The 26796-nt window shown below is 53.8% G+C and overlaps 1 protein-coding gene across 2 annotated transcripts in view; it reads right to left on the bottom strand.

Annotated features, from left to right (window-relative positions):
• The window catches only part of SCUBE1 (signal peptide, CUB domain and EGF like domain containing 1), a 123141-nt gene that overhangs the window by 77775 nt on the left and 18570 nt on the right, over nucleotides 1-26796 (bottom strand). For both annotated transcript variants that reach the window (XM_064491388.1, XM_064491389.1), the window contains exons 3-4: nucleotides 23612-23740; nucleotides 1642-1776 (exon numbers count right to left, since the gene is read on the bottom strand). In XM_064491388.1, coding sequence (XP_064347458.1) covers nucleotides 1642-1776; nucleotides 23612-23740 — 264 coding nt within the window. The remainder of the gene's footprint in view (nucleotides 1-1641; nucleotides 1777-23611; nucleotides 23741-26796) is intronic.

Here is a 26796-nt window from a genome sequence, read left to right as displayed (position 1 = left end):
CGTAAACCCCTCTCCTTAATGAGAGCAGGACCCCCTTCCTGCCACCAACACTCACTCTCTTCCCCATAAATCTGCTTTTTATAAAATCTGACTTGGGCCCAGGTTCCTCCTCATGGGCAGCTCGACCCCATAGCTGGGAGGTCTCACAGGGCGCCGTGGGAGTCTGGACAGCACGCCTGGAGCAGGTGCCCAGCGGCGGCGGAGCTCGGCCTTTCTGTCCTTCTGGGGACACGGCAGGGCTGGGGACTGTTGGGCCGCCTTGTCTTTGAGGAAACTGCCTAAGCAAACACTAAGAACTCTGAGGAGTCTAGTGAAGTAGTTCTGCTTCATTACCTTGGGTTCTGTATTTAAAAAAATTTTTTTTCTTTTCTATCTCAGGAACTGTTTTCAAATAAAAATCACGCCCAGGGCCGCCAAGTCTCACCTCGTAGCCTCTGCCAGCTTTAATGTACACTGGGGACTTTATCCCCAAGACCTGGTCCCACCCGCCAAAGACCCTACTGGGTTCCGTTTTGCAGATGAGGAAGTTGAGGTTCAGTGCAGCAGAGCTGCCTGAGGAAGGGCTCCCAGCCAGGGAGCGGCAGAGCTGGACTGACACCCGGTCCGGCTGACCAGGAGCCCAGTGCCTGCCCTTCCCATTCCCCGCCTTTCAGTGTGAACCACTCTCTAGCCTCCTGCTGGTGGCACAGACCAGAGGCGAGGCCCTTACAGGTGGCTTCCGGCACCTCCTCCTGGTCTAGAGTCAGCCATGGGGGAGGGGCTCAGGCTGGGCCTGGTCCTCCTTCCACATCTGCTCCCTTGAAGGCGCAGACCGGCCAGGCCCCAGGAGCACGGCGCCACTCTGCTGCAGCACACGGCCTGCCCCAAGATTCTGGACCTTGCCATGATCTTAGGCAGTATGTGCCTCCACACCTTCCAAAATGCCATTCCCTCTGCCTGGAAGCCCCTCGCCTCTAAGCACGTGGGTCCTGGCTTCTGGCCAGCTGTCCCATTTCACCGCTTTGCTGCTTTGAGCCCTGACTGACCACCACGGCCCTGATACCACCTGCTGGGCTCAGCTGGAGGCCAGGCTCTGTCCCAGCCTGGGGCTGTTCCCAAGGTTGCCTTAGTACTCCAGCTGGCTGGAGTGTTCCCTGCCCCTCTGCACCGCCCCAGGCCGGCCTGCCATCCCACCTGGCCCACAGAGGGCAGCAGGCCCCTGACCACAAGGCCCCTCTGCTGGCTGGTGACCCAGCAGACATGCAATAGACTGAGAAACCAGCACTTGGCCTGATCAGGCCTCAAGCCCCCCTGGGGGAAGGGGACCATAGAGAATGGAGCCCTGCTCTTTCTGGCCACAGCCAGCCCCCAGCCCAGAAAGGAAAACAGCTTCTCTGGTCACATCTGCCCATTTGTGGCCCCACCTCGCCTCCACATAAAAACACCAGAAACACCAACAGCCCTGGTGTAGGGGGCGGAGGGAGGGAGCTGGGAGGCGTTCCATGCAGCAACACCAATAGCACAAAACAGCCTTTCAAACCACCACAAAAGTTCCCTGCCTTGACCATGAGGCCCCCAGAATCAAGGTTCTGGAGAGGGGCTTTCAGGGGCCACCCATTTTCTGGGGGTGGGGTGTGACTGGTGAGCACAGGCAGTACTCACCGTTGGAGCGGTGGATGCAGGTGTGTTGGTTGTCGCTGAGGAAAAAGCCGCTGTGGCACTGACACTCGTAGCTGCCCATGGCATTGACACAGATCTGCTGGCAGCCACCATTGTTGTCCTGACACTCGTCCACATCTGTGAGAAGAGAAAGAGAAGGGGAAAGGAGGAGTCACACCTGGAGCTGGAAGGGGGCGTGGTCTGTTCCCCCAGCTGCGGGGAGGGGGCTCGGCGGGGCAGGCTGCAGGGCAGTACTCCCGAGGTCCTCCCTGGGGTGCTCCACAATGGCACTTCCCGGAGCCATGCTCAGGGGTGGGCGGTACAACGGCTGGATGCTAGCTAGCCCTGGCCTTCCTGTGTGCCTGGCATGCCTCCAAGCATCTTACCAGCTTTAACTCCTCAATTCTCCCAGCAACCCTCCCTATATAGTAGATCTAGGTATTGGTCCATTTTATAGATGAGTAAACTGAGGTACAGAGAGGCAAAGTCATCTGTCCAAGGTCCTATAGAAGCAGGATTCAAACCTGGAGGTCTCCCTCCCAAATCTGGGCTTTCACTGACGTCTCGTAACTTTCCCTCTCTAGGAAGACTGTGCAACCTGTACTGTTCACCCCCAACACTCTGAGCCTTGCCAACTAAACTTCACCATTCCCTTTCTTCAATCACACCTCAGATTTATAACCAGCAGCACAAGAACTCGCAGTTAGGGACAGGCTGGAAGCCAGGGCAGCCTGCTTTCTGCCTTGCAAATTGATTTCAAAAGCCCAGAGAAGGGGAGGTTTTTAAAAGGCCCTGACCTCTGGCTGCCAAGCCTGTTGCAGAAGGCTGCCAAGCGGTCTTTCCCACTCTCCGGGAGAGACAGACCTCAGGGCCGACACTCATTTTTGACCAGAGGCTGCTGGCACAAAGGGTGCTATTGGCTGAAAAGAGTCTTTATGGAGTTCTGGTCTTGAACAGAACAGCATGTTTCAATTACCGAAGTCATAACCCCCTACACTGTCAGTTTGTTTAATGAAAGAAGGGCTTCTTAAACCTTAATGTGCCATGTCTGTATTGTCATTTTAATAGGCAAATATATGAAACCACAAAGGCAACGTGAGCTACTGGCTGCTTTGAGCCAATCCTGCGACCCCCAACATACACACACAAGCGCACGCACACGCACTCACTTTGGCATTGAGCTTTTTTCTTTTTAACACAGCCATCTTTCAGTTCTGGAATCAAAAGGGTGTGAGAAGGTAAAGAATCAGGCAGTGACCTGCGCTGAGCCGGGAGAGGACTCAGCTCTGGCACTACGTCGGCTGGGTCCTACTGAGGCCTAGGGACCACAGACACTCCACTACCCACGAGACAACGCAGCTGCCTTTGAGGCTGACGGCGAGGCAGGTCATTACTCTCCCACAAGCTCAAATGTCAGCTGTGTGGCAGCCAGGAGGGAGGCAGGGCTCTGAACTCTAAAAGCCACCAACAGTTAGAGCTAAAACGGTAAAGGTGGCCCTTGCTGAGAGGAGACTGGGAGGGGGTCCTGGGGGAAGCTGGGAATGCTACAGAGGATTTTTCTGAAAACCTTTCTCCACTCAACAAATCTCACTGATGGCTCCCTAAAGGCCCAGAGCCAGGGTCGCCTTTGCTGGGGACCCTCCCCTCCACACTCCAGCAGTGTCTGCTGCTGGGGGTCTGCGCCTGCTGGCACTACACCACAAACAGCTCTAAGCCAGGCACTATGTCCTGTTCACCCCGTTAATAACAACAGGAAGCTGACCCTCGTTGAGTGATTGCTCCATTGACTCACTCAATTCCAGCAGCAACCTTGAATGATAGGTTGTGTTACCAACTCCATCTTACAGATGAACTTGGACAAAGTCACACAGCTGCTCAGAGCAAGGGCAGGACTCAAATCTGCTGTCCAGCCTCCGAGTACATGCCCTTGGTCCCCTGCTAAGCTGGCCACACCAGCAAGCACGTTCAGACTGAGGTGATGAAGAACCAGCTATTCCTGAAATGAGCTTGAGCTGGGTGTCACCTTGGATGTGTCTGTGACTCTAGATGCAAACACAAAGCCAGCTCTGCCTGCCATGAGCAACATAAGGAAATCCCAGCATACCTGGGTTAGTCCTGTCTGTCCCAGCAACACCCTGGGGAGACACTTATGCCCACGGGCCGGCACACACATAACAATGAGATTTGAACTTGGGGAGTTGCTCCAGGGACTCAGTCCAGACCCCTTTCGAGTCCAATTCTTTGCTGTTCTTCCCATGGGTCTCAGATTCTTTGCTCTGTACCCCAGCTTCTCCGGCCCTAGTAAAGGTTCAATTGGTAACACAAACAAAACAGATACAGGCCCTGAATAGTGTGGAAATACTACTTTGACCCCATCATCCATGAGCTCCCTGGTGCCACCCCTCTGGTCTGGCCCACCTCCTCACCTCACTGGAAGCCAGGAACCAAAGGACAATAACGTAACACATCTACGGAGCCTCAGTGAGCTGGCAGAGTGGCTGAGCCTTGGGACAGGGCTGTTTACACTAGCAGGGAACAATGACTCTCCAACGCTGATGAATAATTTGAAACAAATGGGAAGTCATGTAAACATTTCTTCTCCCCACTCCCAAATGATAAAGCCCCAAGATTAAGCAGCAGGGAAGAGGGGTTGCCTCCTCTGCACCCTTTTTCCACTGTGGTCCAAACACAGGCCTCCTGCAAGTCGGACAGGAAATCATAGTCTCAGAATCCCTTTGGGTAGTCCGCGGTCATCACCAACTTCTCTAGGGGCTGGATTAAGGGCCAAGGCCCACCTCATACCCCTCCCAACCCCGTGTCCCCAGCCCTCCGAACAGGACCCACAGTGAGGTCTGAATAGTGACCAAATGGGGCGGCTGAGTCCTCGAGATGGCTGCGCACTGGCCTAGGACAGTCTGGGTTCACCTGGAGGCCTTCACCAGGCCCAGCACAGCACGATGGGAAATACTCAGTTCCTTGGCCCTCCGGACGGGGGCAAGCCCAGCGCACACTGCTCCTTGGCGCCAAGGATTTGGCACAATGCGCTGTGCTCCATGGCAAGGAGAAAGCCTACACCTGGGAGTCAGACACCTTGAGTTCTGTCCCTGGCCTGTGGCCTGTGGGAGGTGCGTGGTCCCATCCACAAGAGGAACTGCAGATTGTGCTCCAGGAAGCCCTCCTGGAGTGCTTGAGACACATACCTCCTCCTTCTCTCCTGTGGAACTGACTGTTCCATGCACAGACGAGCCCCTATGTGGGGACTGCCCCCACCCCAGCATCTCCATGGCCATCAAGGATGACTGGGCAGGGCTGGTAGCCTTATTTTCATGAATAGTAGCCCTCACTGCTGGCCAGGCTCCGGCTGGGGGGCCGAGGCTTTATCTTAACACGTCTGCACAGCAGCTCCACATCAGGAGCACTGTTCGCATCATCCCAGTTCTCAAATGAGACCCTGACAGGGGAAGAGACTTGCCCAGTGCTATAAAATAGGTGGAAGCAGGTTCTGAAGGCCAGCGAGTCTGGGTCCAAAGCCCTTACTCCACTCTTCCATGATGTGGTTTCTCTGAATGAGGATGCTTTGAGCCTAATCATGGCGGTGAGAGTAAGCCCCCTGGGTATTTATGCTTAAAAACCTCCCCTGACTCAACACACTGATATCCCCAAAGCCCAGGGCAAAAAGCCCCCTCCTCTCCGAAGTCTTCTCGGTGCTGGCAGAATTTGCTGGCTCCTGGCTCCCAGACGAAGCATACTTTTGTTTACAACTTTCTTCCTCTGCCCTGGATCTCAGGCTTGGCCATCCTGTCTCTGCTCTGGGCTGAGGACAGACCTGAGTCTCCTGCATATCCCTGCACCCAGCAGAGGGTCAGGCTGAGTGGGCGCTCAGGAGTCAACAGGGTAAACTGAATGGCAGCTGTGTGCTCGTGCACACCAGTGACAGGGACCACCACCATCCAAGGCCAGTCCCCTGGAGCAGGGCGCCATCCTCGTTCCTTCTAGGCATGCAGAGGGGGCTCATTCAAGGCTCTCCACAGCCTGCCTAGCTCTCCGGTAGCCCCACCTCCTTCCACTGTTCTCTAAACACACTCTGTCAATCACCCGTGCCTTCATGTGTAAACGTGCACCTCTTCCTGGGACCCGCTCTTCCTCCTTGTCCAGACAGGAGTTCTTCCTGCCTCTAAATCCCCCCCAAATTTTGTTCATTCATTCCCTCTGCTAACACTGAGTACCTACTATGTGTTCCACTCCCCGTGAGCTGCAGGGGCACCTAAAGGTATACCACTGGTTAAGCTCCTGCTCCCCGAGCCGCCAGCATGTTGGACCCAAGTATGGAGGCGGAAGGCTTCATGGAGGAAGTCATGGGAGCTCAGCCAAGGAGGGTTGGGACATTTGTGATCTGAAGCTGGAGGATGAGGAAGAGGAATTCTGGAAACAGAGTCTCGTGGAAGGTACAAAGCAGGGCGTCGGTGGGGCTGCCTGCAGGAGTTCTGGAAGCTTTGTGGCCTGCATATTCTTTCTCAAATAGACTCCATCAGGGCTCTCACAGACCTGGCCCGAACTGGGTCCTCATGGCCCCTCTTCCCACCAGCCCTGCTGGCAGAGGGGACAGGCCTTGGGGAAGACAGCTATGCAGCCTGACAAGGCCGAGTGTCACGAGCCCCAAGGCCTCGGGCGGAGGCTGCGCCCATGTGCGGCGGAGGGTGGGGTGCGGGGAGGGCTCTGCCCCTGAATCGTGCTGGCAGTTCTTGGGCCTTCATCATTATTTACGACCACAGGTGACTGTTCCCAGAAGGCAGGGTGCTCCTTGGCACAGGGACTCAGCTACAAAGCAGAGAGGAGGCCCCGGGGGTTCCGGGGCAGACTCTGGGAGGCTCCTCTCGGGAAACTCGTTTAATTGGCAACAGAAGAACTAGAGGACAGAGTGTGGAGAAAGGACCCGAGGCTCCGGCTCTGTGAGGGTTTGGCATGGAGCTCATTGTGGGCTGCCTGGACCAACCAGGTCACCCTCTGGAAGGCCCCAGCCTGCAGCCTTCCCAGGAGGACGTTTAGCACACAAATGCATCTTCAGCTCTGCCACCAGGACTGCTGGAGCCTTAGCCCTTCTGGGTCAGGGTGGGGGTGGCAGGCGGGGGTGCGGGGAAGGGAGGGAAAGCTGAACTGCAGTAGCCCCGCCCTGGGCTCAGCCGGTGGGGCTGGGAGGCACCCTCTGAATCAGACGGTTCCAGCAAGGTCTGGGGTGAGAGACACAGGGCCTGCGCTCCTCCGAGGCTGCTCCCCAGCCTGAGGCCCCGTGCCTGGTGCGCAGTGAGCTCTCATTTGTTCAGCAGACAGCTGAGGGAGGGTGGAAGGTGGGAGGGAGGGGGAGCGGGAGACAAGGGCGCCAAGGAGAGCAAAGAGGGACCTCGCTCCAGCTCTGCCCTCCCCGACCCAGCCACCCCGGCCTAAGAAGCCCCCTCGTTCTGTCCCCGCCACACTCAAGCAGTCACCAGGGCTGGTGACTTTCCCTCGTCGCCCTGCCTGTCTTGCCTCCACTCTGGTGGCACAGCCCTGGCATGGGCCTCAGCCTCTCCCTACAAGCGTCTACATGCTCCTCCTAGGTCTCCCGGCCTCTAGCTTCTTCCTCCCACTCCCAGTGGCCACTGTGATGACGTGAGTCAGAACAGGACACAGCCTCCGGCACCAAAGATCAAGTCCAAACAAGGTCTGTGGGGTCAGGTGCCCCCACCTCACTCTGCAGTGCCCTGCATGAGCACAGGTCAGGATGCTGGGGTCGGGAGATAGACCTCAGGTGTGACTTTCGCCCACTTCTGCTCAGCGCGCCCACCACTCCCGGGCACAGGCCGCCCCTACCCCTGCCAGCCGCTGAAAGGTCGTGCCTGGGATGGGCCCATGTGCAGTGATGGACGCAGCTGTTTTCCAGCAAGAAGGCGTGCTGGAGCCGACACCAGTGTGCCGTGGGGGGGTTGCTTCTGAAAGGCGTCTGCACGCAGGGCTGTGGTTCGCCCGTGAGGTTTGCTTTTTGGCCCAAGGTGCTGGTGGTGTTTGTTTTTATTAATAGCTGGCTACGTGTCCTCCTTTGGACCAGGAATCCAGGTTTGCAGTTATTTATAATAACTAGAAATTACTTCTGGATCCAGCTTTGGTTGCTTTGTGTTTCCCATGAACACTTCACGATTTGAAACAGAGACTCAGTGTTCTGCTCGGACCCCACCCATGTTCTCCTGGCTGCCAAGAGCCTACTGTGTGTCAGGCCCCGTGCCCAGATCCAGCATCCCAGCTCCCAACAAAGATTCAGGAACACAGGCAGAGGCACCGGCCCATCTCAGAAACCAAACTCAACCTTCAACCCAGAGAACTCCCTCCTGGTTCCTGAGAGCTGAGGCTCCAGCCCTCCCCTGGCTCCCTTCAAAAGGGAGGCTTAGGCAGAAAGGCCTCTTGGCTATGGAGCGGCTCTTGCAAAATTGCATTTGATGAGTTAAGTGTAAATAAATGAGAACCAGATGGATTAGATTTCGGGTAAAATACACATGGGTCTTAGAGCTTTGGGGCCTGGGTTCTGCCAGATCCAGGACACTCCCTGACCGTCAGAGGAGCTGGCACAGCAGGCAGGAGGTGTGACCGGGGTCTCCTGGGACCTGTCTGCCTCGGGGTCTGGGCATCAGCAGGGGCCTTCTCTGGGGCTCCTGACTCCCCAGCAGGTCGGCTGAGTGTGGAAGACACAGGGTCTCCCATTGCAGCCCTGCTCTGACACCAAGCCCCTCAGGCTGGGCCTGAGTCCAAGCTCAGCGCTGGGAGACAAGGCACATGAGTGGTGGGGTCAGCTTTCCAGATCCGCACACCCACTGCTCACACCCAGACCCGAGGAGCCAGCCCAGGGCAGGCCAGAGCTCTGCTGAAGCTGCTGGTGTTCAGGCTCTGGCCACTGCATCCCTCATCTGGCCCCATGTTCAATCCCAGCTGCTGCCTTGTGGTCCCCCAGTGATGGCTGAGCAGCATGAACATCTAAGGACCAGGAGTTCACTGCCTAACTCCAACTGCTGACTGTTCCTCCTTATGACAATCTACATGGCGTCCCCCCTGTGACCACTGCCTGTGGGTCCTGGTTCTTGCCCCTCCAAGTCACATCAGCTGGGGTCCAAGATGCAGTAAGTAACACACTGTGTGACCTCTGGCAGGCACTTAACCGTTTTGGGCCTTGGTTTCCTTCTCTACAAAACAGGGATGATAGTACCTGAAGTTGTTCTGGGAATTAAAGAAAATCATGGAGGTAAAGCACCTAGCACAGTGCCCGGCACAGAGACCACCAATAAATGTTAACAACTGTTGAACAAAGCCACCGCAAGTGCTCCGGAGATCACAGGCGGGGGCGCCTTCTGGGGGATGGTAAAGTCCCTTCCTTCCAAGTTGGAAAACTGACAACAGACCACATCCGAAGGGAGCGGAGAGTCTTGCCTCGGCCTTCTGGTCTCCAGGCAGAGCCGCCTCAGCCCGGGAGTTGCTCCCTCGCCGTGCAGGTTCTGGCCTGCCCGCCACCTGGGTTGCCCTTCTCGGGGCGCCTGGCCTATCAGGCACTTAATTGGAGAAACGCCTGTTCAAATCCTTTGCCCATTTAAAACCTGAGTTGTCTTTTTACTGTTGAGTTGTGAGAGTTCTTCTATACCCTACATACTAGACCCTTACCAGACATACGGTTGGCAAACACTTCTTCCTGTTCTGCGGACAATCCTCCCTTTAAAGCAGCCTCGGGCAGTGCTGGAAGCTCACTGCACCTGTGCAGCCAGGTCCATGAAGCCTGGACTCCTCCTGGGCTCTGACCCTGGGGGAATGTCACCCTGTCCCATGGCTTTTCCAGCCTCCTATGTGCCAATGCTGCCCAAACCTCTAGGCCCGCCTGCTCCACCATCCCCCGGATTTAGACATCAATGCTGCACTTGGATGTCCAACGGGGCAGGACACACCTAGCACGTCCCACGCTGAACTCCTAACTCCACCTCCCACAACAAAGACAGAAGAACAAAGCAAAGCCTGGTCCCACCCTCCACCTTCCCCATCTCAGCAAACGGCAGCACAACCCACAGCTGCTGCAGCCAAAACACCTGGCGGTCATCGGCACTTCTGTCCACTCGGAACTTCCATTTACTGGCATCTTCTGTGTGTTTGGTTCTACTCCCCAGAGAATAGAGTCCCTGAGAACAGGGATATCTTGAGTGCTGCTGTATCTCTGCCCTTTGTCTTGCCATACCAGCTCTTCCTTTAATCTCTCTAGTAAGGGCAGAAGAGGTTGCAGAAGGTGGAAGGGACCCCCCTCCATACCCTACCAGTTCCTCAAGCCCCTGCTCTGTGCTAGGCACTCTCATTACAGTGTCTCGTTTGGCCTCAGCCTGGGGCAGGAGCAGTGTTATAACCAGGAGCTCCAAGCACTAAGCAGTCTGCCCTCGGTCCCCAGTGTGTGAGTGACAGAGCCAGGATGGGAACTGGAAGCTTTCGTCCCCCTGCCCTCAGGCTTCTGACAGGGCAGCTGTGAATGTGACCCTGGTTGTACATCTGTGGAAGGCACTGTGGTTTTCAAAACTTTCCTTTGATGGGGATAAGAACGGAGGACTGGAAAAGAGGGAAGGGGAGAAAAACCAACAAAACAAACCCTGGAACCAAGGTGAGAAGCTCTAAGAAAAGAAAGGGGGAGACCGCTGACAGTATTCTTCATGAACATCCTCATCGATACAACAGGCCCAGTTGGCCGTGATCACCCCGCGGGCCTGAGGGTGAGCGGGCCCCCACCCTGGGAAACGCGCCACTGAAGCAAGGAGGGCCCCGGAGCCCCCCAGGCCACCCTGGCTGACAGGTCCTCTGGCCAGGCCACACACCTGGCTCTGGCCAGGTCAAATGCCTTATGCCTCAATTTCCCACCCTGAGTACTGCCTGTAATTCTGAATCTTCAAGCAGCAAATCTTCCCGATTAAACTCAGCATTTTCTTCCAACTGCCAAAGCTGTTGAATGTAAAATCCGGGCCTTTCACTTATCAGGCTCCCGAGGGTGCTTCGTGGTGGCCCGTTCTCCTCCTTCCCGCCGGGGCCGTCCACGTGCACACCAGCCTCCATCTGGGAGTTCTCTGTGGGCGGGAGGGCTCCCCTGTGGCCCCCTGCCCCTGCTGGGACTTCCTAACTGGGCTGGCCGCGAGCTGGCTCGTTCCTGTGACGCTCGGTGGGCCCTCACTGCCAGGCCCCAGGTGGGTCATACGGCCACATCAAGGACTGAGAAATGATTTTGTGCCAATAGACTTGACACATTTAGGAAAGTAGCAGGAAGAGCGCTGACGTGGGCACGAGGGAGCTTCGTGGACAAGGCAGCACTGAGCTTGGCTGAAGCACCAGAAAGGCCGCCATGCCTCCCATGGCCAGCCTCACCCTTTCCAGCCCAAATTGTGGGCTTTCCATGGGATTCCTGCCCTCAAGAACCCAGCACGGCTCCCTATCACCTGTCCAATTACACTTTTTTTATTTAAAAATGTGAATTTACAAGGAATTTTGAAAAATAGGGAAAAAAGGATCAACAAACTTATACTCCAGCTACAGTCACAATCATGAGGGCACAGTTTGCTGATTTCCGGCCTAGAATATGTCTGCGCGAGCCACTGTCTCACTCAAGTCGTCTTTCCAATGCCCACATCTTCCTCCAGTCACTTGTGCTTGTCCATTCACTCATTCTCTCAACAAGGCCCCACATTCAGCGCAGGGACTAGGCAGCGAGCGTGAGGTCGGGGCCTGCCCTCGGGGAGCTGCCAGTCCAGGGGGAGAGAAGTGGTAAGCCCAGGTAAGACCAGGGATCAGCAGCCCAAGCTGAGAGGCAGGGGCGCCTCTCTCTAAACTGCACAAGGACCAGTGCAGGGAGAGATGTGTCTGGGAGTGGGGTGCCTGCCAGGTGTGTGTGTGTGTGTGTGTGTGTGTGTGCTCGCGCGCGCGTGTGCATGCGTGCATGTGTGTGTGGTGAGGCTGCTGCAGCAGGTAGGGCCCGCGTGTCTGTTGAAGGAGGGGCTAGGAACCAGGCTTGAGTCTGACCTGCCGAAGATGCAGTCAAAGGTGATCCCCTGCCATTCATACGTTTGCAGATATAAATCTCCAGGTCTCAGACTCAGAGCAATCGCGTGTGTAGCTCTGCTGACAGACCACCTTTTTACACACCGCTGTCTACTCCTGAGCCCACTCTTCAACCTGCCCGAGCCTTTCCACCTCGAGGTCTTGGACCTGCTGTTCCCTCCTCCCCTCGCCCATCTCTGTCCCCACCTGGTGACCTTTTACTCATTCCTGGCAGGGTAAGGACCCCCGCCCCCCGCCAGTACTCGACGACATAGTGTTGATTATAGCAAGGATGCCGCGCTGGCGGTATTTCTTCACAGCGCCTCGAGCTCCCTGAGGGTGGGAGACACATGTAACAAAGCTCCAGACGCCCTGACCCAGCAGATACAGGCACTCAAGGGGCAGTGGCTAACCCAGAGGTTACAAGTCACTTCCTCCAACCCGACGGCCACAGCAGCAGCTCTCACTCAGTGCCCGCAGGCTGCCAGGCGCCCCACACCCTGGACTTTGGTTCCAGTCCTGCATCTCGGCTACGTGATTACACATCAACAGAGAGGAAAGTGCTGATAGCGCACGGCGGGTGGGGTGGGGAGAGCAGCGGACAAACATCGACGCACGGTCATAACCATATAAAGTCAGCTCTGCACACAGATATCAGACAAGAACATTAGGACATGAGAGCTGTTGACTTGCTGGGGTGGCAAGCGAATGGGGGAATTATTCTGTCTTTTCTATTCATTTCTGAGTGTTTCTGTATAACTATTACACGTGTGGAAGATGGGTAAGTAAACAGACCTCTTCAACTCTGCGTGATGAGCACCGGGACTCTGGCCAGTCCGAGTGCAGGGCGGGGAGCAAGTCATCCTGCAGGAAGGCCTGGGGAGAGGGACAGAGGGGCGAGCTAGAATACTCGGGACAGGCAAGGGGAGCCAGTCCTCCAGGTAGGAGGAAGCCCAGAGGGGACGAGGACAGGCTTAATATTCAAATGAAGAGAAGGCAGGAGTGGCAGGCAGAGCCCAGATCATGAGAAGCTAGCTACCAGGCTGAGGACGCCAGACTCCTCCAATGGCAACAGAGGCCCTCCGAGGGGCCTCTGTCAAGGCTCCTCCAAATGACTCCACTGGCTCCTGACCCCCTGGCAGCCAGCACACGGGCCAGGGCAGGGCAGCTCGCGTTAGGGCAACACCTAAGAGGCTACTAAAGACCCCAGACCAAGCAGATGGGTGGCTGCCATGGTTACCTACTTCCCATGAACAAGGAGCGCCAGCCGGGTGCGGGCCGTCTCCACCGTCTAGTCTATTTCCAGCTGCATGTGGTTGGGACAAGGCGGGTGACAGGGAGGTGCTGGGGCAGCGGTACATGGGGTGGCTCACAGCCACTGTAAACAGCCTGTGGGTGCTGTGGGTGCTGTCCAGATGCAGCCAGGCCTGGCCACGTCCAGAGTGACCCCACCATCACCCAGGGCACAGACTGCTCCAAAATAAGCGAGGCTGCTGGCAGAGGAAGCGCTGTGCTGAGGACTCTGGGACACCCGTATTTGTTGATAACGCCCCTTTTAGGCACACAGTTCAGTTCTGGTTTGGGGCACATGTTTTGGGGGTAGAGTATTTTTAAAGAGCCTTCACAAGACACTTATTTTTTGTTTATTTCTCTGAGTTCTGACCAAGCCCTTGGCACATGGACTGCAAACAAGAAAGATGATGGAACGTGTCTGCTCGCCTGTCCAGTCCTCTGCAACTGGGTGTTTTTCTTTGCTGTTTATGGACTTGGCATTCTCCACCCTGGGACACAGCAGGACTTCTTCCCCAAGCCACCAAATTGAGACTTATTCAAAGGTGAGGCCAGCACAGGGGGATGGACAACAGATTTCAACCCAGTCCTACCCATGGTATTGTGATGTGGCCCCTGACCTGAACTTGCAACCAGAGGGGGAGCAGGAAGGAGAAGCAACGGGTGCTCCTGATGCCTGCTGGGTGCCTTCATGCACCCACGGACCCACTGCTGTGTGCCCACAGCTCCCTCCCAGGGGATCATCAACCTCCTTCCTGGGTAAGAACAGCGAGAACGGAGAGCTGGCCCCAAACCACTGCTAGGAAGGGAGCTGGGGGCCGAGGCTCGATGTGTCTGATTCCCAAGTCCTCGCTCTTCCCTCATCTAGAACAGAGACTGGAAGGAGCTGGGCATGGAAATGAGGACGGGGAGGGGGCGTCCGAGCTCGGGTGGCCACAGGGAGCTGTAACACACAGGCTGCTGCACGGCTGCTGGCGGAAGCACCAGGCTTGCGCACTCACCACTGTCAAGCCATGCTCCCCTGGACAGTCCAAATCAAACCTTCTGCCCCGTTCCTGGACCACCTGCCCATCCCTCCACCACACACACGAGCCTGTGCTGGGCCTGAACAAAGAGCTAAGTCACTCTGGAGCTTGGCCCTCCAGGATCTCCCGTGGCAGGAGAGACCCTCCCTCCAGTGTCCAGGGAGAAGCCTGGGAGCTCAGTGGGGAGGCAGAGGGCAGCCTGGGGGCTGCAGGCTGTGTGCAACTCAGGGAAAGCTTTCTGGAGGGCTGATGCCTAAGCTGAGTCCTGAGAGACATGTAGGGCTCAACCAAGCAGAGCATTAATGAAGAGCCTGGGGAAGGGTGGCTGGGGCAGAAGGGACAGCAGGTACAAGGACGCTCCTGGGGGGTACGTTTAGGGAAATGAAAGCTGTTCAGTGTGCTGGAGCCCACAGCTTGAGAAATGAGAGAGAGGTGCACAAGGACTGCATCAGGCAGGGATAAGGAGGACCTGGCAAAGGCACTGTCCCCGAGGATACCCTGTGCCATCCGGACATCGAATCACAAGATGTTGGAGGGAGAAGGTTCTGACCCAGCAGCCAGGCCCAGGCGTTCCAAACAGTATCCCTGGACCCGGGACCTTGCAGGGGTGGGGACGGCATACGGAGAGCAGGGCTCTCATCCCTGCCGGTCTCACCTCCATTTTAGTCAGAGCAGTGTGACCACTGCATGATTCCGCTTGAAATAATGGGTCCTGCTCTGGAAACAAATGGCCATGAAGTCTGCAAACCACTGGTTGAATCCCATCCCTCATTTCACATTTGATGGGGAAACTGAGGCACAGGCGGTAGGGGGTTTCCCAAGGTCCCCCAGCAAGTCCATGGCCCCAGGAGCCCGATTCCCAGCCCCGGCCCTTTTACCCTAGCACTCGCCCGGCCCTTCTGCAAGGAGCGTCTGGGAGAGTAAGGCTGCGGCTCTGCCCACGTCCCTCCCCGCCGGCCCCCCATCCTGAGCTGGCCACAGGTGTGAGGCTGGAGAGGGTCACGCCACCCCGAAACACACCTGGGGCCCCATCAATCCACCTCCCTCCCTGCTCCAGGAGCTCCCTGGTTCTGTAGTGATTTGGGGAAAAGAGAAAAGTTTATAAAGATGCACACGGCGTCCAGTGTTTCCTTTTCTCAGGCCAAAGAATTTCCATCAGATTAACAGTTGTAAAAAGCTGGGAGGGGAAGCGGGTCTGAATCCAACTTGTCTTCTGACAGCAAATCCCTCCAACCAAGCGCGTTCAGATCACCTGAACATGGGCCAAGAATAGGGAAAGGGGGGAAGAGAGGGCAAAATAGAGAGAACAGGAAGAAACCTCTCCAGTTTACCTTAAAAAATATTGGTGTTTATGGAGTAAGTATATGACGACCCGAAGCTGTTTAGTTTTACATTAAAATGGTCAGCACTATTTTTCTCGGCAAGAAATGCATTTGAGCTGTTGAAGTATAAAGACAAATAAACAGAGACAACTTGAGCCTTCGTTAGGGGTTCAAGGGAGCAACACATTGTCTCCAGCTGTCCTGCAGGATGAGGGGGGCGCCTTCAAAAGGGCTGAGGCGCGGCCCTTTCATCCTGCCAGGGCCCGGCCCGGTGCAGGGAGAGCTGTGACCGCTGCGCCGACGCGGAGCATCTGGGCGCCCACGGCGCCTTCCTCCCACACGTGCAGCTGCACTCCTGGGCCCCGCCGGGGTCTCCCCAGGTCCCCTCCTTCTCTTGTCCCTCTGCTTGGCAGCCTCCGGTGTCACCTGCACACCCACCTCTTGATCTGATCCTGACAGACAGGGATCACGTTCCTTTTGTAGAGAACAAAACTGAGACGGAGGTGATGTGTGTCCCAGGTCACAAAATGAGTATATGGTGGAGCTGGGACTGTAAGCCCCGGTGCCACGTGACCCACATCAGTGGACGAGCACAAGCACCAGTGCAAGAGGATGGAGAGGTATCTGCCCTGGGAGGGTGGTGAGCAGTGGCTCATTTGGCAGGAGAACCACGTGGAACACGAGGCACAGTCCCCACCCAAAGGGTTTCACACACAGCCCAGGGAGAAGGCTCGTCCCCTGCATCTTCGCCAGCTCAAAAAAGACACTCATTTTCTGTGAAAAGTTTTCTGGCTTTGCACACGAGGAATAAGTGGTAATTAGGTAATTCACTATATGTGCCAGGCATGGTGATATGTGCTTTGCAAAGCTGATTTCATTTGGTCTCTGCATCATCCCTGTAAATAAGCACTGCTATTACCTGCCCCCCACCACACACAGATGAGGATAGAGAGGCCCAGAGAAGTCAAGTTACTTGCTCAAGGTCACACAGTTAAGTGAACGATGGATCCAGGCAGGCTGATTCCCTGCGCTTCTTGGGGGCTGGAAATATGTCATTCATTTCAAAACCGTGAGCTCCCAGCCCAGGACATGGCACGGGGCAGGTGCTCATGAAATCTTATGAAATGAGTGAACGTTAAGAGCTCTGATTTTCAATGCCATCAGAAGCTCTAGGCTCTCATAATCCCCCCGAACTTCAGACCTGACTACCCCCACAGACTTCTGAACTTGTCTTCCATTTCCATTTGGTTGGCTACCGATGACCTCAAATTGAACCTGGCCAGACTCTGAGTCCACCCCCTCCCCATTCCACCCCCGGCTTCCCCATCTCAGCCACAGTAGCGTAGCCACACAGTAACTCTGGGCAAAAAACTAGCGGTCGGTCTTGATTCCTCTTTTTCCCTTACTTCTTACATCTAATCCGTCAGCTATTCATTTTGGCTTTGTATTTAAAATATATTTATTCTCATCACCTCTACCATTGTCTCCCTAGACAGAAGCACCAACATCTCTGACCTAGACCACCAGAGTGGTCTCTGCCTCTTATCCCCTGTAACACATTCTCTATTTAGCAGCCAGGAAGCAAATCCCTTTTAATTAAAATGTCAATCCCCAGTCAAAATGTCCCAAGGTTTCCCAGCTAATTTGGAACAAAATCCCAAACCCCTTCCAGGGCCTATAAGGCCCCACGTGACCTGGCCCTGCCCACTCCTGACCTTGTCTCCAGTTCCTCTCCTGCCCTCCAGGCGCACTGACCTGTTTCCAAATCAGCCAGCTTGTCCCCATCTCGGGCCAATGTGCTTGTCCCCACCTCTTCTGCCCCAGGGGAAGATCTTCTCTAGATCTTTCGCTTCCTCCTCCTCCCTGAGGCCCCTTCGCTGAGCCCCTTCCCCTGGAACATGTACAGACCTTTGTAACTGCCTTGACAGGTAGAGTCGGGTGGAAGTGACTTCTGAGGCTAGACTATAAAGCTTCCAAGCGTCTTGTTCTCTTGGGACCAGCAGCCATGCTGTGAGGAAGCCCACGCCAGCCCACGTGGAAAGACCACACGGAGAGGCTGCCCATAAGTGTTCTGGCCAACAACCAGCATCAACCGTTAGAAGTCATCAAAGCAGCCTCCGGATGATTCCAGCCCCCACCAAGCCATCTCCAGCCTTCACGTCTTCCCAGCTGAGGCCCCACACACTGCAGCAGAGACAGCCGTCCCTGCTGTGCCCTGTCTGAATTCTTGACCCACAGAAGCCTCAGGCGGAGTAAAAGGATGTTTCACACCACTAAGTGTGGGGTGGCCTTTTATGCAGCAATAGTAACAGGAATATAGCCCCCTCCCACACCGCCCACCCTTCCCCCATCACTTTCTATCACATTATTTTGTTTCACTATTTTCCCTGGAGTTGATCTGACTGAACTTCTTTACCGAGTTAGGGGTTTATTTGTGCACTGCCTCCCCCTCACTGGTGTGGGTGATCGGTTGCCTTTGTTCACCACTCCTCAGCACTTAAAACCAGGTCTGGCACGCAGCAGGTGCTCAGAACAATTTTTTTGAATAAACTAATGAGTGTCTACTAGGTGGGAGACTTGTGTCACTGCTCACGTAGCCCTTTCTACCTGTCATTAGGGTCGTGAACATGTCTGTCTTTCTCACGAACCTGGAGGTCCTGAGCCGCAGGCTCCACCTAATTCACCTGGATCTCTGCCACGTGCCCGCCACGTGCCCGCCACAGAGGTTTGCTGAGCTTGAAGACCCAGGTTACAAGGCACTTCTTCAAATTTGTTTAATCATTCATTCTTCAAATATTTATATGCCTATGATATGCCAAACACTATACCAGATTCCGAGAGGAAAACAGAGAGATAAACAAGACAGCTTCTGCTTGCAGGGGAGAAGAGAGGACCCCAGCACACAGCCGCAGCGGAGGTGTGTACAACGTGGTCCCAGAATACTTCGGAGCAAAGGAGACGTGGGTGGGATCTCCAATGACAAGCAAGACCTCAGGTCCATACTGGGAGAGGGGTCACAGGGAGCAGCTCCGACAGCGGGGATGTGCAGAAGGACTGTGCGGGTTTCAGGAAGGCTGGGCCAGAGGGCAAGATGAGGGGTGAGGAGAGGAGGCTGGCAGTGCTCCAGCCTGAGGGGCCTCTGACAGTGGGCAGATGAACTGGGTGCTGCTGTGGGTCGGAGCCACGGAGCTGTGTGAGAGTGCTCGGTGGTAACAGGGCTCTGCACGGTCACCTAGGGTAAGACAATGTCCTGGAGAAGCTCACAGGTGACACAGGCCCCTGCACGGTGGTAAGACCTGCCTTGGCCTGGGAGGCAGTGCAGGCTGCGGGGAGGTGAACTCAGCAGCCAGGGCCGCCCTTGCGCCCTGTAGCATGCCACCCGCCAGCCTGGCTCAGCAGAGGCTAGGATTTCTCAGTGACCCCTAAACTCGCAGGGGTGCAGAAGCTAACCCCTACAGAACTGGACCAGCTGCCCAGAGTTGGCTCTGTTCCCGGTGCCATGGGCGAGGGGTGGGCAGTGGCTTACAGTCTTGAAGTGGCACATGAACAGACCTGGGCTCTGGTCCCAGCTCTACCATTTACCAGCTGTGTGACCTTACTTAGATCGCTTCCCCTCTCTGAGCCTCGGTCTTCTCATTTGTAAAGAGGGGAAACTAACAGCTCTGCCCAGGGATGCTGTGAGCACAACATTCTGGATGACTCTGGCTTATGGCAGAGACTTGGCCCTCATCTCACCTGAGTGCAGCTGCCTACCCAGCACAAGGCCGGGCACACGGTAGGTGCTGGTAAGTGGTAACAGGAATGGAGTGAGCTGGTTAACAAAACAACTTTCCTGCCGAACCGGCTACAGATGACTTCTTCTCATCAGGGCAAAAAGTGCTGAGAAGCAAGTCCCACATTCAAACTGCGAGCAACTTGAGAAACATATTTTTCAGTAAGTCAAGATAAAGACTGGGGTCGCAGAAAACATCTGGCCAAGTGAACTAATGGCTTTAGGGGAAAAGGAGCCTTGCCTTGTGGAGTCGGGAAAAAATTATCCACTGCTGGTTTTAATTTAAGATGAAAAAAAATCTTATTCTATTAGCCTAAATATTGCTCTTATGTCCAATTGCATGGAATTTGGAATAATATTTTTCAAACAGAACTACTGCTATTTCAAGTAATTACAATGCTAAAAGCAGTCATTTGGGGTTGAGCAAGGATCTCATCATGGTTTCAATTCCCTCTGGTGTCATTTTCTGTTATATTTGAGAAATTCCTCAATAAAGATGTCAAATAGAAAGAGGGTTTTACTCCCCGGAGGACAGATTTGGCCACCCTCCAGGACACAGTCCCAAACAAGCCATCTTCACAAGAAAATAACCTCACTTGCTCAAAAGAAAAGAAAAAGGTTCAACTGTGAAAACTTAGGCAAGAAAATAACCCTTCAGCCATCAGCCTCATTTCTCCTAGTTAACTCAGAATGCTTCTCAACTGCGCTGCCCAGGCTCTGTTCCAGCCATCACCCCGAAGGAATGCAGTGGTGGCTGCAAGAGGAATGTGACAACCGGACAAGACTTTTGACCCAGGCTTTTCGAGACAAAACAACAGGAGATGCAAACAGGCCTAGCTGTCCCCGGCGGGTGATGGGTTGTGAGGTGGGGCTCACAGTGACTGGCCAGAGATGCACAAGGCAGCGATGATACAGAACACAGAACCTTCCAACCACTTGGTCAGGTTCTGGAAGCCTCATGAGGCAACATGAACACAATTCCTACAGAGATCAAGCAGGTAGTTAAATGACCAAAGCTGGCTGGTTGTGAGCAACAGGAAATGGTGGGGACTGTGGCAATCAGGAGAGCACGCACACCCTCCAAAGAGGGCAGCCAGCTTGCAGCTGCTGCCAGTGGCTGCTGGTACAACGCTGAGACGTGGGCAAGAGGTGCCCCTGCTCTTGGTCTCTGCTCTGCCCCTCCTGCGGCTGCAGCCCTCCCCATGGAAGGAGGAGTCCACAGGGGGTCATGTGCACCTGGAACACACACCCACCCTTCTAGACCACATCCTGGGTGTCTGAGACTCCCAAATTCCCTATCTAGATGGCCCCAAGCCTGGCTGTTCTTGGAGGGACAGATGACAGGACCAAGCAAAAGGGAAGAGGGTTTGGGGCAAATGGCCAGAGCTTAAACACTCAGGTGAGGTGTCCTCAGGCTCCCTGTGGTGTCAGATGGAGCCAGGGGTGAGAGGAAGAGGGTAGGGAGGAGGCACTTCCCTGGCTACCACTTTTGGGCACAAAACTCCAAGGAGTCCTAGCATTCTAAATTCCAGTCTAGCCTTCCATGCCATTAGGAAGGAATACTTGTCAAGGTAGAAGAGACTGAATATAATCTAGTTTTGAAGCTTTGTAATGAGTTTTACACATTTAGCCACATGGGAAACAGGCCTTCATTTACACTCCTGTCCAAGTCCAACAAAGGCAGGGGCAGGGGTCTCTGGCCAAGTAGGAATAATGCTGGAAATATTGATTTTTATGTGTCATCCCTTGGTTTATAAATGTTGACAAATAAGTCAATCAACATCAACACTGTGGAGGAGAGCCCAAACATGTTCACAGGCTGGATGAGGGCTGTGGGCTGCAACAATGTGATGACCACATCCTCACCTGTGTGGAATTTCCCATTGGGATGTTCATCTCTTGTATCTCCTTTTATATTTCTTTGTCACAGTGACCCTGAGACAGGTAGTACTGTAGTTAGGGGAACCAATGCTTGGAGAGTTTGAGTAACTGGTCCCTCACCATAAAACTCATGAGTGGTGGTGACAGAATTTGGGCAACATCTCCAAACTCCAGGGCCAGCTTCCTCTTACAGTGTTACTTGTTTCAGCCAATATCTACAAGCCGCCATGGTCCAGACACTGTGCTAGGCATTCTGACAGCATTTTGGGGATGGGGGAGCTGAAGCTTTGAGAGGGGACGTGGTCAGTCTAGGCTGGAGCTGGCTGGACCCAAGGTCTGACTTCTCTAGAGCCAGAGGTTTGTCTTGAGAAGGAAAAAGCCCAAACAAAAAGAAGTCTGTTGGGAAGGGTCTGCCCTCAGCTAAAAGCAGAGGAGCAACAGAGAGAGCCTTTTCTCAGTTGCCATATGTGTGAATTAGAGCCACACGAAGTGGCAATCTGTGCTTGGAGGTGGGGATGGGGGTGGGGGGAGTCTTTCCTAATTCTTTAATCAGTGTGAAAAGAATCAGTTTGAAAATAATGTTGAAACAAAGACCTGCCCAGACTCCATTATTCTGGAGGCACTGGGCACACCTGCCGCAGCCAAGCAAGGGTTACAGACAGCTGACTCTGCCCAGGTGAGAGCGCTGTGACTGGAAAGGGGGCCCGGGGGTGCGGACGGCAGGCCCTGGCCCTCACGACATCTCGGAGGCATCCACCCAGCCCACCTCAATACATCTCGTCTGAAAGTCGATGGCCGGATTGAGCCCGGTACATGCGTGTGCTCGGTGCCAGGCGCTCCACTAAACGCTAGGCATCCATGAGCCACTCCAACCTCACAAGAACCCTACAAGACAGAGACTACGAATTCCATGTTACAGGTGAGGAAACCGAGGCTCAGAGGTGAAGCAGCCAAAGGTCACACAGCTGATCACTGTCAGAAATGGGATTTGAGCCCAGAACCAGCAGCTCCCAAGGTGTGTCCTCTTGACCCCTGGTGATACTGTCTGTTGTCCCATAGGGACTGCCGGCCATGCCTGCACGGGCTAATCAACTTCTGAAACATGCTCTATTATCTGAAGAAAGGGGCAAACAGCCAGTAAAGCTAAATGCTTACACTCTTGGGAGGATTAACTGAGATAAAACTCGAACCGTACTGAACTGCGTGTCTGGCACAATGAACACTGCATGGCCTCCACTCTCTGCGACCTCATCAAACGCTCTGCAGCCCCAGCCCCGGCTGTGGCCCCCCACCCCCGCCCCCGCCCTGAGCACAGCTCTCCGTTGCCTCTACCCTTGACCGGAAAACTGCCCCCTGCCTTTGGAGACCCTGCTCAGTGCAGTCTCCTCCTGAAGCCCCCTGAGGAATTAGCCCCACATCCAGACAACCCCCCTCACCCCAGGCAGGGGCAGCTCTTCACAGACCCCTCTGGGCTTCAACAGCCTGCTGTTCAGACCTCCGTTTCAGCATGATTTTGGGTATAATCACATGTTTACAGATTGTTTCTCATAATAAGCTAATGTGAGATCCAATATGCATTAAACAAAAACAGGCAGAGGAATCAAAGACCAGTACACCAGTAATTCTGGAGAAGTTCCGGAGCACCAGGGATGTCAGGCTTCCTACGCCACGCACCAGAGCCCCCGCTGGCGCAGCAGAAGGCTTCCCAAGGCCTTTCAGGAAGCACTGCACCAAAAGCCATAAAAATCCCAAATGATCCTTCTGACCCAGTAGTTCCACTTCTGGGCAGAATTGCTCAGGAAATAGTTGCAAAAATAAAACAAAACAAACTTTTATGCCCAGAATCACCTCTGGATTCTGATGGTAAAAACAAACAAAATAAGCAAACTATTTAAATTTCCAACCACAAAACGGGGGCCAAGTCACCTACAGCAATACTAATGCCATTAGGAACACTGATGTTTGTTGACTATGTATACCCACTAAGTGCCAGTCACTCCACTTCACCACGTCACTCCATCCTCCCACACAACCTGGTGAAGCAGGCAGCATTATCACCCCTGGGACAGCCATGATGACAGCAGCAGCTACGAGGACCGAGAGCCTGGTAACAGGCACCCTTCTCAGCCACCCGGACGTGCCCTCAGTCACTGCTCACAACAGCGTGTGAGGCAGCGGCTCTTCTCACCCTCCCGGCACCAGCAAGTGTCTGAGGCTCAGGAATGTTAAGAACGTGTCCACAGCCACACCACACTCCTGCTCTCCGTCCAAGCCCATGGTCTCACCCCCTAGGCCATCGTTCCCCAGGTCACTCAGCAGCCAGGAGCAGGAGAGGGCGTGGGGGACGGGCGCCTCTGCTTTGAGACCATGTGCTTTCTACCATGAGATGTTCCCCTCAACACCTTGACCTCAGACAGCCCCCAGACTGTGAGGGAAAAAAAATTTCTTGTACTTTAAACCCTCAAGCTGTGCTATTTTGTTACGGCAAGACTAGCAAACTAATACAAGGAACCAAAAGAGGGAAAGCCTTCCCACTGCCCCCAGGACCGCAAGCTGGAGCTGAGAAACAGGCAGGGTGTGCCTTGCAGGCAGAGCGCGGATGCGTCACTCACCCAGGCAGTTGTGTCCATCGTGTGCCAGCATGAAGCCATCAAAGCAGGTGCACCTGTAGTTCCCCGGGATATTGATGCACTCATGGACACAGCCCCCGTTGTAGTAGTCATTCTCACACTCGTCGATGTCTGCAAAATGAGGCGCATGAGAAATGTTAGAGGAAGAACCTAGGGGTCTCCTCTCCCCCCACCACTGAAATCACCAGAACATGATTGGTTAGGGGATGACTCAAGGAATTCACCTGCTGGGAGCTGGGGACCCAAAGGTTACAAAGATGAAGATCCTGTCTGTGCAACGAGGTTGGCCACCACCTTGCAGAGCAGGGCCATGTGCCATGTGTGTTCAAGGTGTCTTCCAGACCCCCCCACAGTGAAGCGGGGAAGATTCACACCCAGCTCTGCCCCCCATTGAAGCCCTCTCAACACTAACAGCATGCAGGATCCTGTCTAAACTGCCTGCCCCCCAAACTGGCTCTTTTTAGGCTATTTGAAAGCCTCCCAGAGATGGACAGCTCATTACTTGTGAAGCTGGGGGTAAGAAATAAATGAACTTTGCATATCACCAAAAAGCATAACCTTGAAAATGAGAGAAAAGTCCATATACTCCCCCTAGAATTTCCTTCCAGATCAGCCATCTGAAGCCTGAATTTCTACGGCTCCAGTTTGTTATAACAAAGGCTTCTGTCTCATAAACAATGACCAATGGCTTTTGTAAAGGTCACTCTTTTTGCTGTTTTAAGTCTTTTTCAACACTTCCCATCAGGGTCAAAAAGCTATCAGTTCTAGAGTTCCAGAGAGATTTGAGAGACCTCAAGAAACACAGGAGCGAGTCTAGTTAACATTCAACGAGCTGCTTCTACGCCCAAGTCCCCGGGGGCAACACTACATGTTATTATCGCCCAATTCCCACACTAACTCCAAGACATAGGTACTGTTATCATTCTTCCAATTTTACAAGGCCACCGAAGAAGCCAAGGTGCAGGGACCCCAGGACCTCGCCACAGGTCACATACCTAGAAGCAGTACAAATGGGATTTGAACCAGTGCAGCCTAGCACTGGAGTCCAGGGCGGGGCTGAACACTGGCTGCACTTCTGGGAGTTTCCAGCAGGGCGGTGCCAGCGCAGAGGCTCTGCCAGGCGAATGTTCCCTGGGCTCTTCCGTCTCAACCTACACCCACCCGGACCTTCAAAGGGTCTGCGGAGAAGCAGGAAAGGGTGAGCCGGAAGTGTCCCACAACAGAGCCTGAAGTGCTCCACGGAACCGGAAGAGTTCCTCCGTGGAACCGGAAGCACTGGCTAAGCAGTACCGGAAGTGCTTTGCAAGAGGCTACAGTGCGGGAAGAAGCAGTCTCGCCTCTACTTGGTTGAAGAGGGATTTTTGAGGCCAGGTTCCAGCTATGACAGCCAGGAAGGGGCCAGCCTGAAGAAGAGGGGGAACTGAAGACAAGCCTGGTCGCTCCTGCAAATGACTGAGGAGCTGGCACAGGGAGACATTCAGCTCCATGTGCTCTCCACGCTCGTCCAGAGAGAAGAGCTACACAGAGCAGGGGAAAGCCATGGGGGCCAGTTAATGTTCACGGGTGGGAATGTCCATGTGGAAGATAGATCCTGTCTCAGGAGGTAGTGAGCTCTTTAACTCTGGAGGTGACCAAGTAGTCTGGACACCTGTGTGCCAGGGACGCAGGCCATCAGAGGGAATAACTTCAGTGAAAACTGCTGCACTGGAAGTGCTAGCATACAGAGTCTGGGCTGGGCAGCCTCCTCCTGGTGCCCACCCACCCAGCCACGATGAGGGAAGAACAAAGTAGCCTGGATCTCCAAAGGTGCAAGAGACAGGAGGCTTTGCCTGCACTGGCTGTCAGTGTCAGCTGGGAAGCAGGCTCAATTCCGTAAGCCATTTGAATTTTTAATCATTATACTTAATGTACTTAGAAATTTTAAATAACATTAATGGAGGATATAAGACTTTATGTTTGAAAGTGTACGTGGATTTATAAAGACTGGTGTATTGATTACTTCCCAATCTCTGCAGCTCTGACCTTTTTGCCAGAGCCCCAGACACACCAATCCAACCACCTCTCCCTCTGGATCTTCCACATTCCCTCCAAAGGCAAAATGGCCAAACTTTAACTCATCAACCTGCACTTCCCTGGGGTTCCCCATCCCAGTGAATACTGCTATCCTGCCACCTCTCCACTGAAATTGAGTCAGCTACCAACACTTGGTTTTTCTACACTCTTAATATGGGTGCAGTCATGCCAGTGGTCACCCATTTCCTCTAACTGTAAGCACGAGAATCATCTCTCATCTGATCTGAACCAGCAGCTCCCAAACTGTTGCCTCCCTCCCTTCCTTCATTCAAGCAGGTGACTCAGGAGAAGGTGCCCTGGTCCCAGCTCTGGCAGGGGAGAGGGGGTATCAGTCTAACCCAAGCAGTACATGGCATTAGCAACCGCTGTTGGTCCCAGGGTGAGCATATGACTTATGCTGGATGAGTCAGACTGAGGGGAAGGACTTCTATTCTATGCTTGGGTAGAAGAATTCTCTCACACACTCTACCTCAGAAGGAAGTATGCAGGGATCTACTCCAGACACATACACCAGTCCACTTAATTTTCACTGCAACCCTCTGCAGTAGGTATTTTTTAAGCAATTTTTTATTGAAGTGTGGTTATTTACAATGTTTGTTTCAGCTGTACAGCAAAGCAATTCAGTTATACAGATACAGATATATATATATATATATTCAGATTCTTTTCTGAATATATATATAATATATATATATATATTCAGATTATATATATATTCAGATTCTTTTCCATTATATGTTATTATAAGAAATTGAATATAGTTCTCTATGCTATACAGTAGGTCCTTGTTGGTCTATTTTATATATAGTAATGTGTACCTGTTAATCCCCAACTCCTAATTTATCCCTCCCCTGCCCTTTCCCCTTTGGTAACCGTAGTTTATTTTCTACTTCTGTGCGTCTATTTTTGGTTTGTAAATAAGATTTGTATTTTTTTTAGATTTCACATAAAAATGATATCATATGATATTTGTCTTTCTCTGACTTACTTCACTTAATATGATAATCTCTAGGTCCATCCATGTTGCTGCAAATGGTATTATTTCATTCTCTTTTATGGCCGAGTAATATTCCATTGTATACCTATAACTTTTT

Source organism: Camelus dromedarius, chromosome 11 (genome assembly GCF_036321535.1).
Source record: "Camelus dromedarius isolate mCamDro1 chromosome 11, mCamDro1.pat, whole genome shotgun sequence".
In the NCBI taxonomy this organism is placed as follows: Eukaryota; Metazoa; Chordata; class Mammalia; order Artiodactyla; family Camelidae; genus Camelus; species Camelus dromedarius.
Note: the sequence above shows the minus strand (reverse complement) of the source record. Positions and strands in the feature narration are given on the sequence as shown.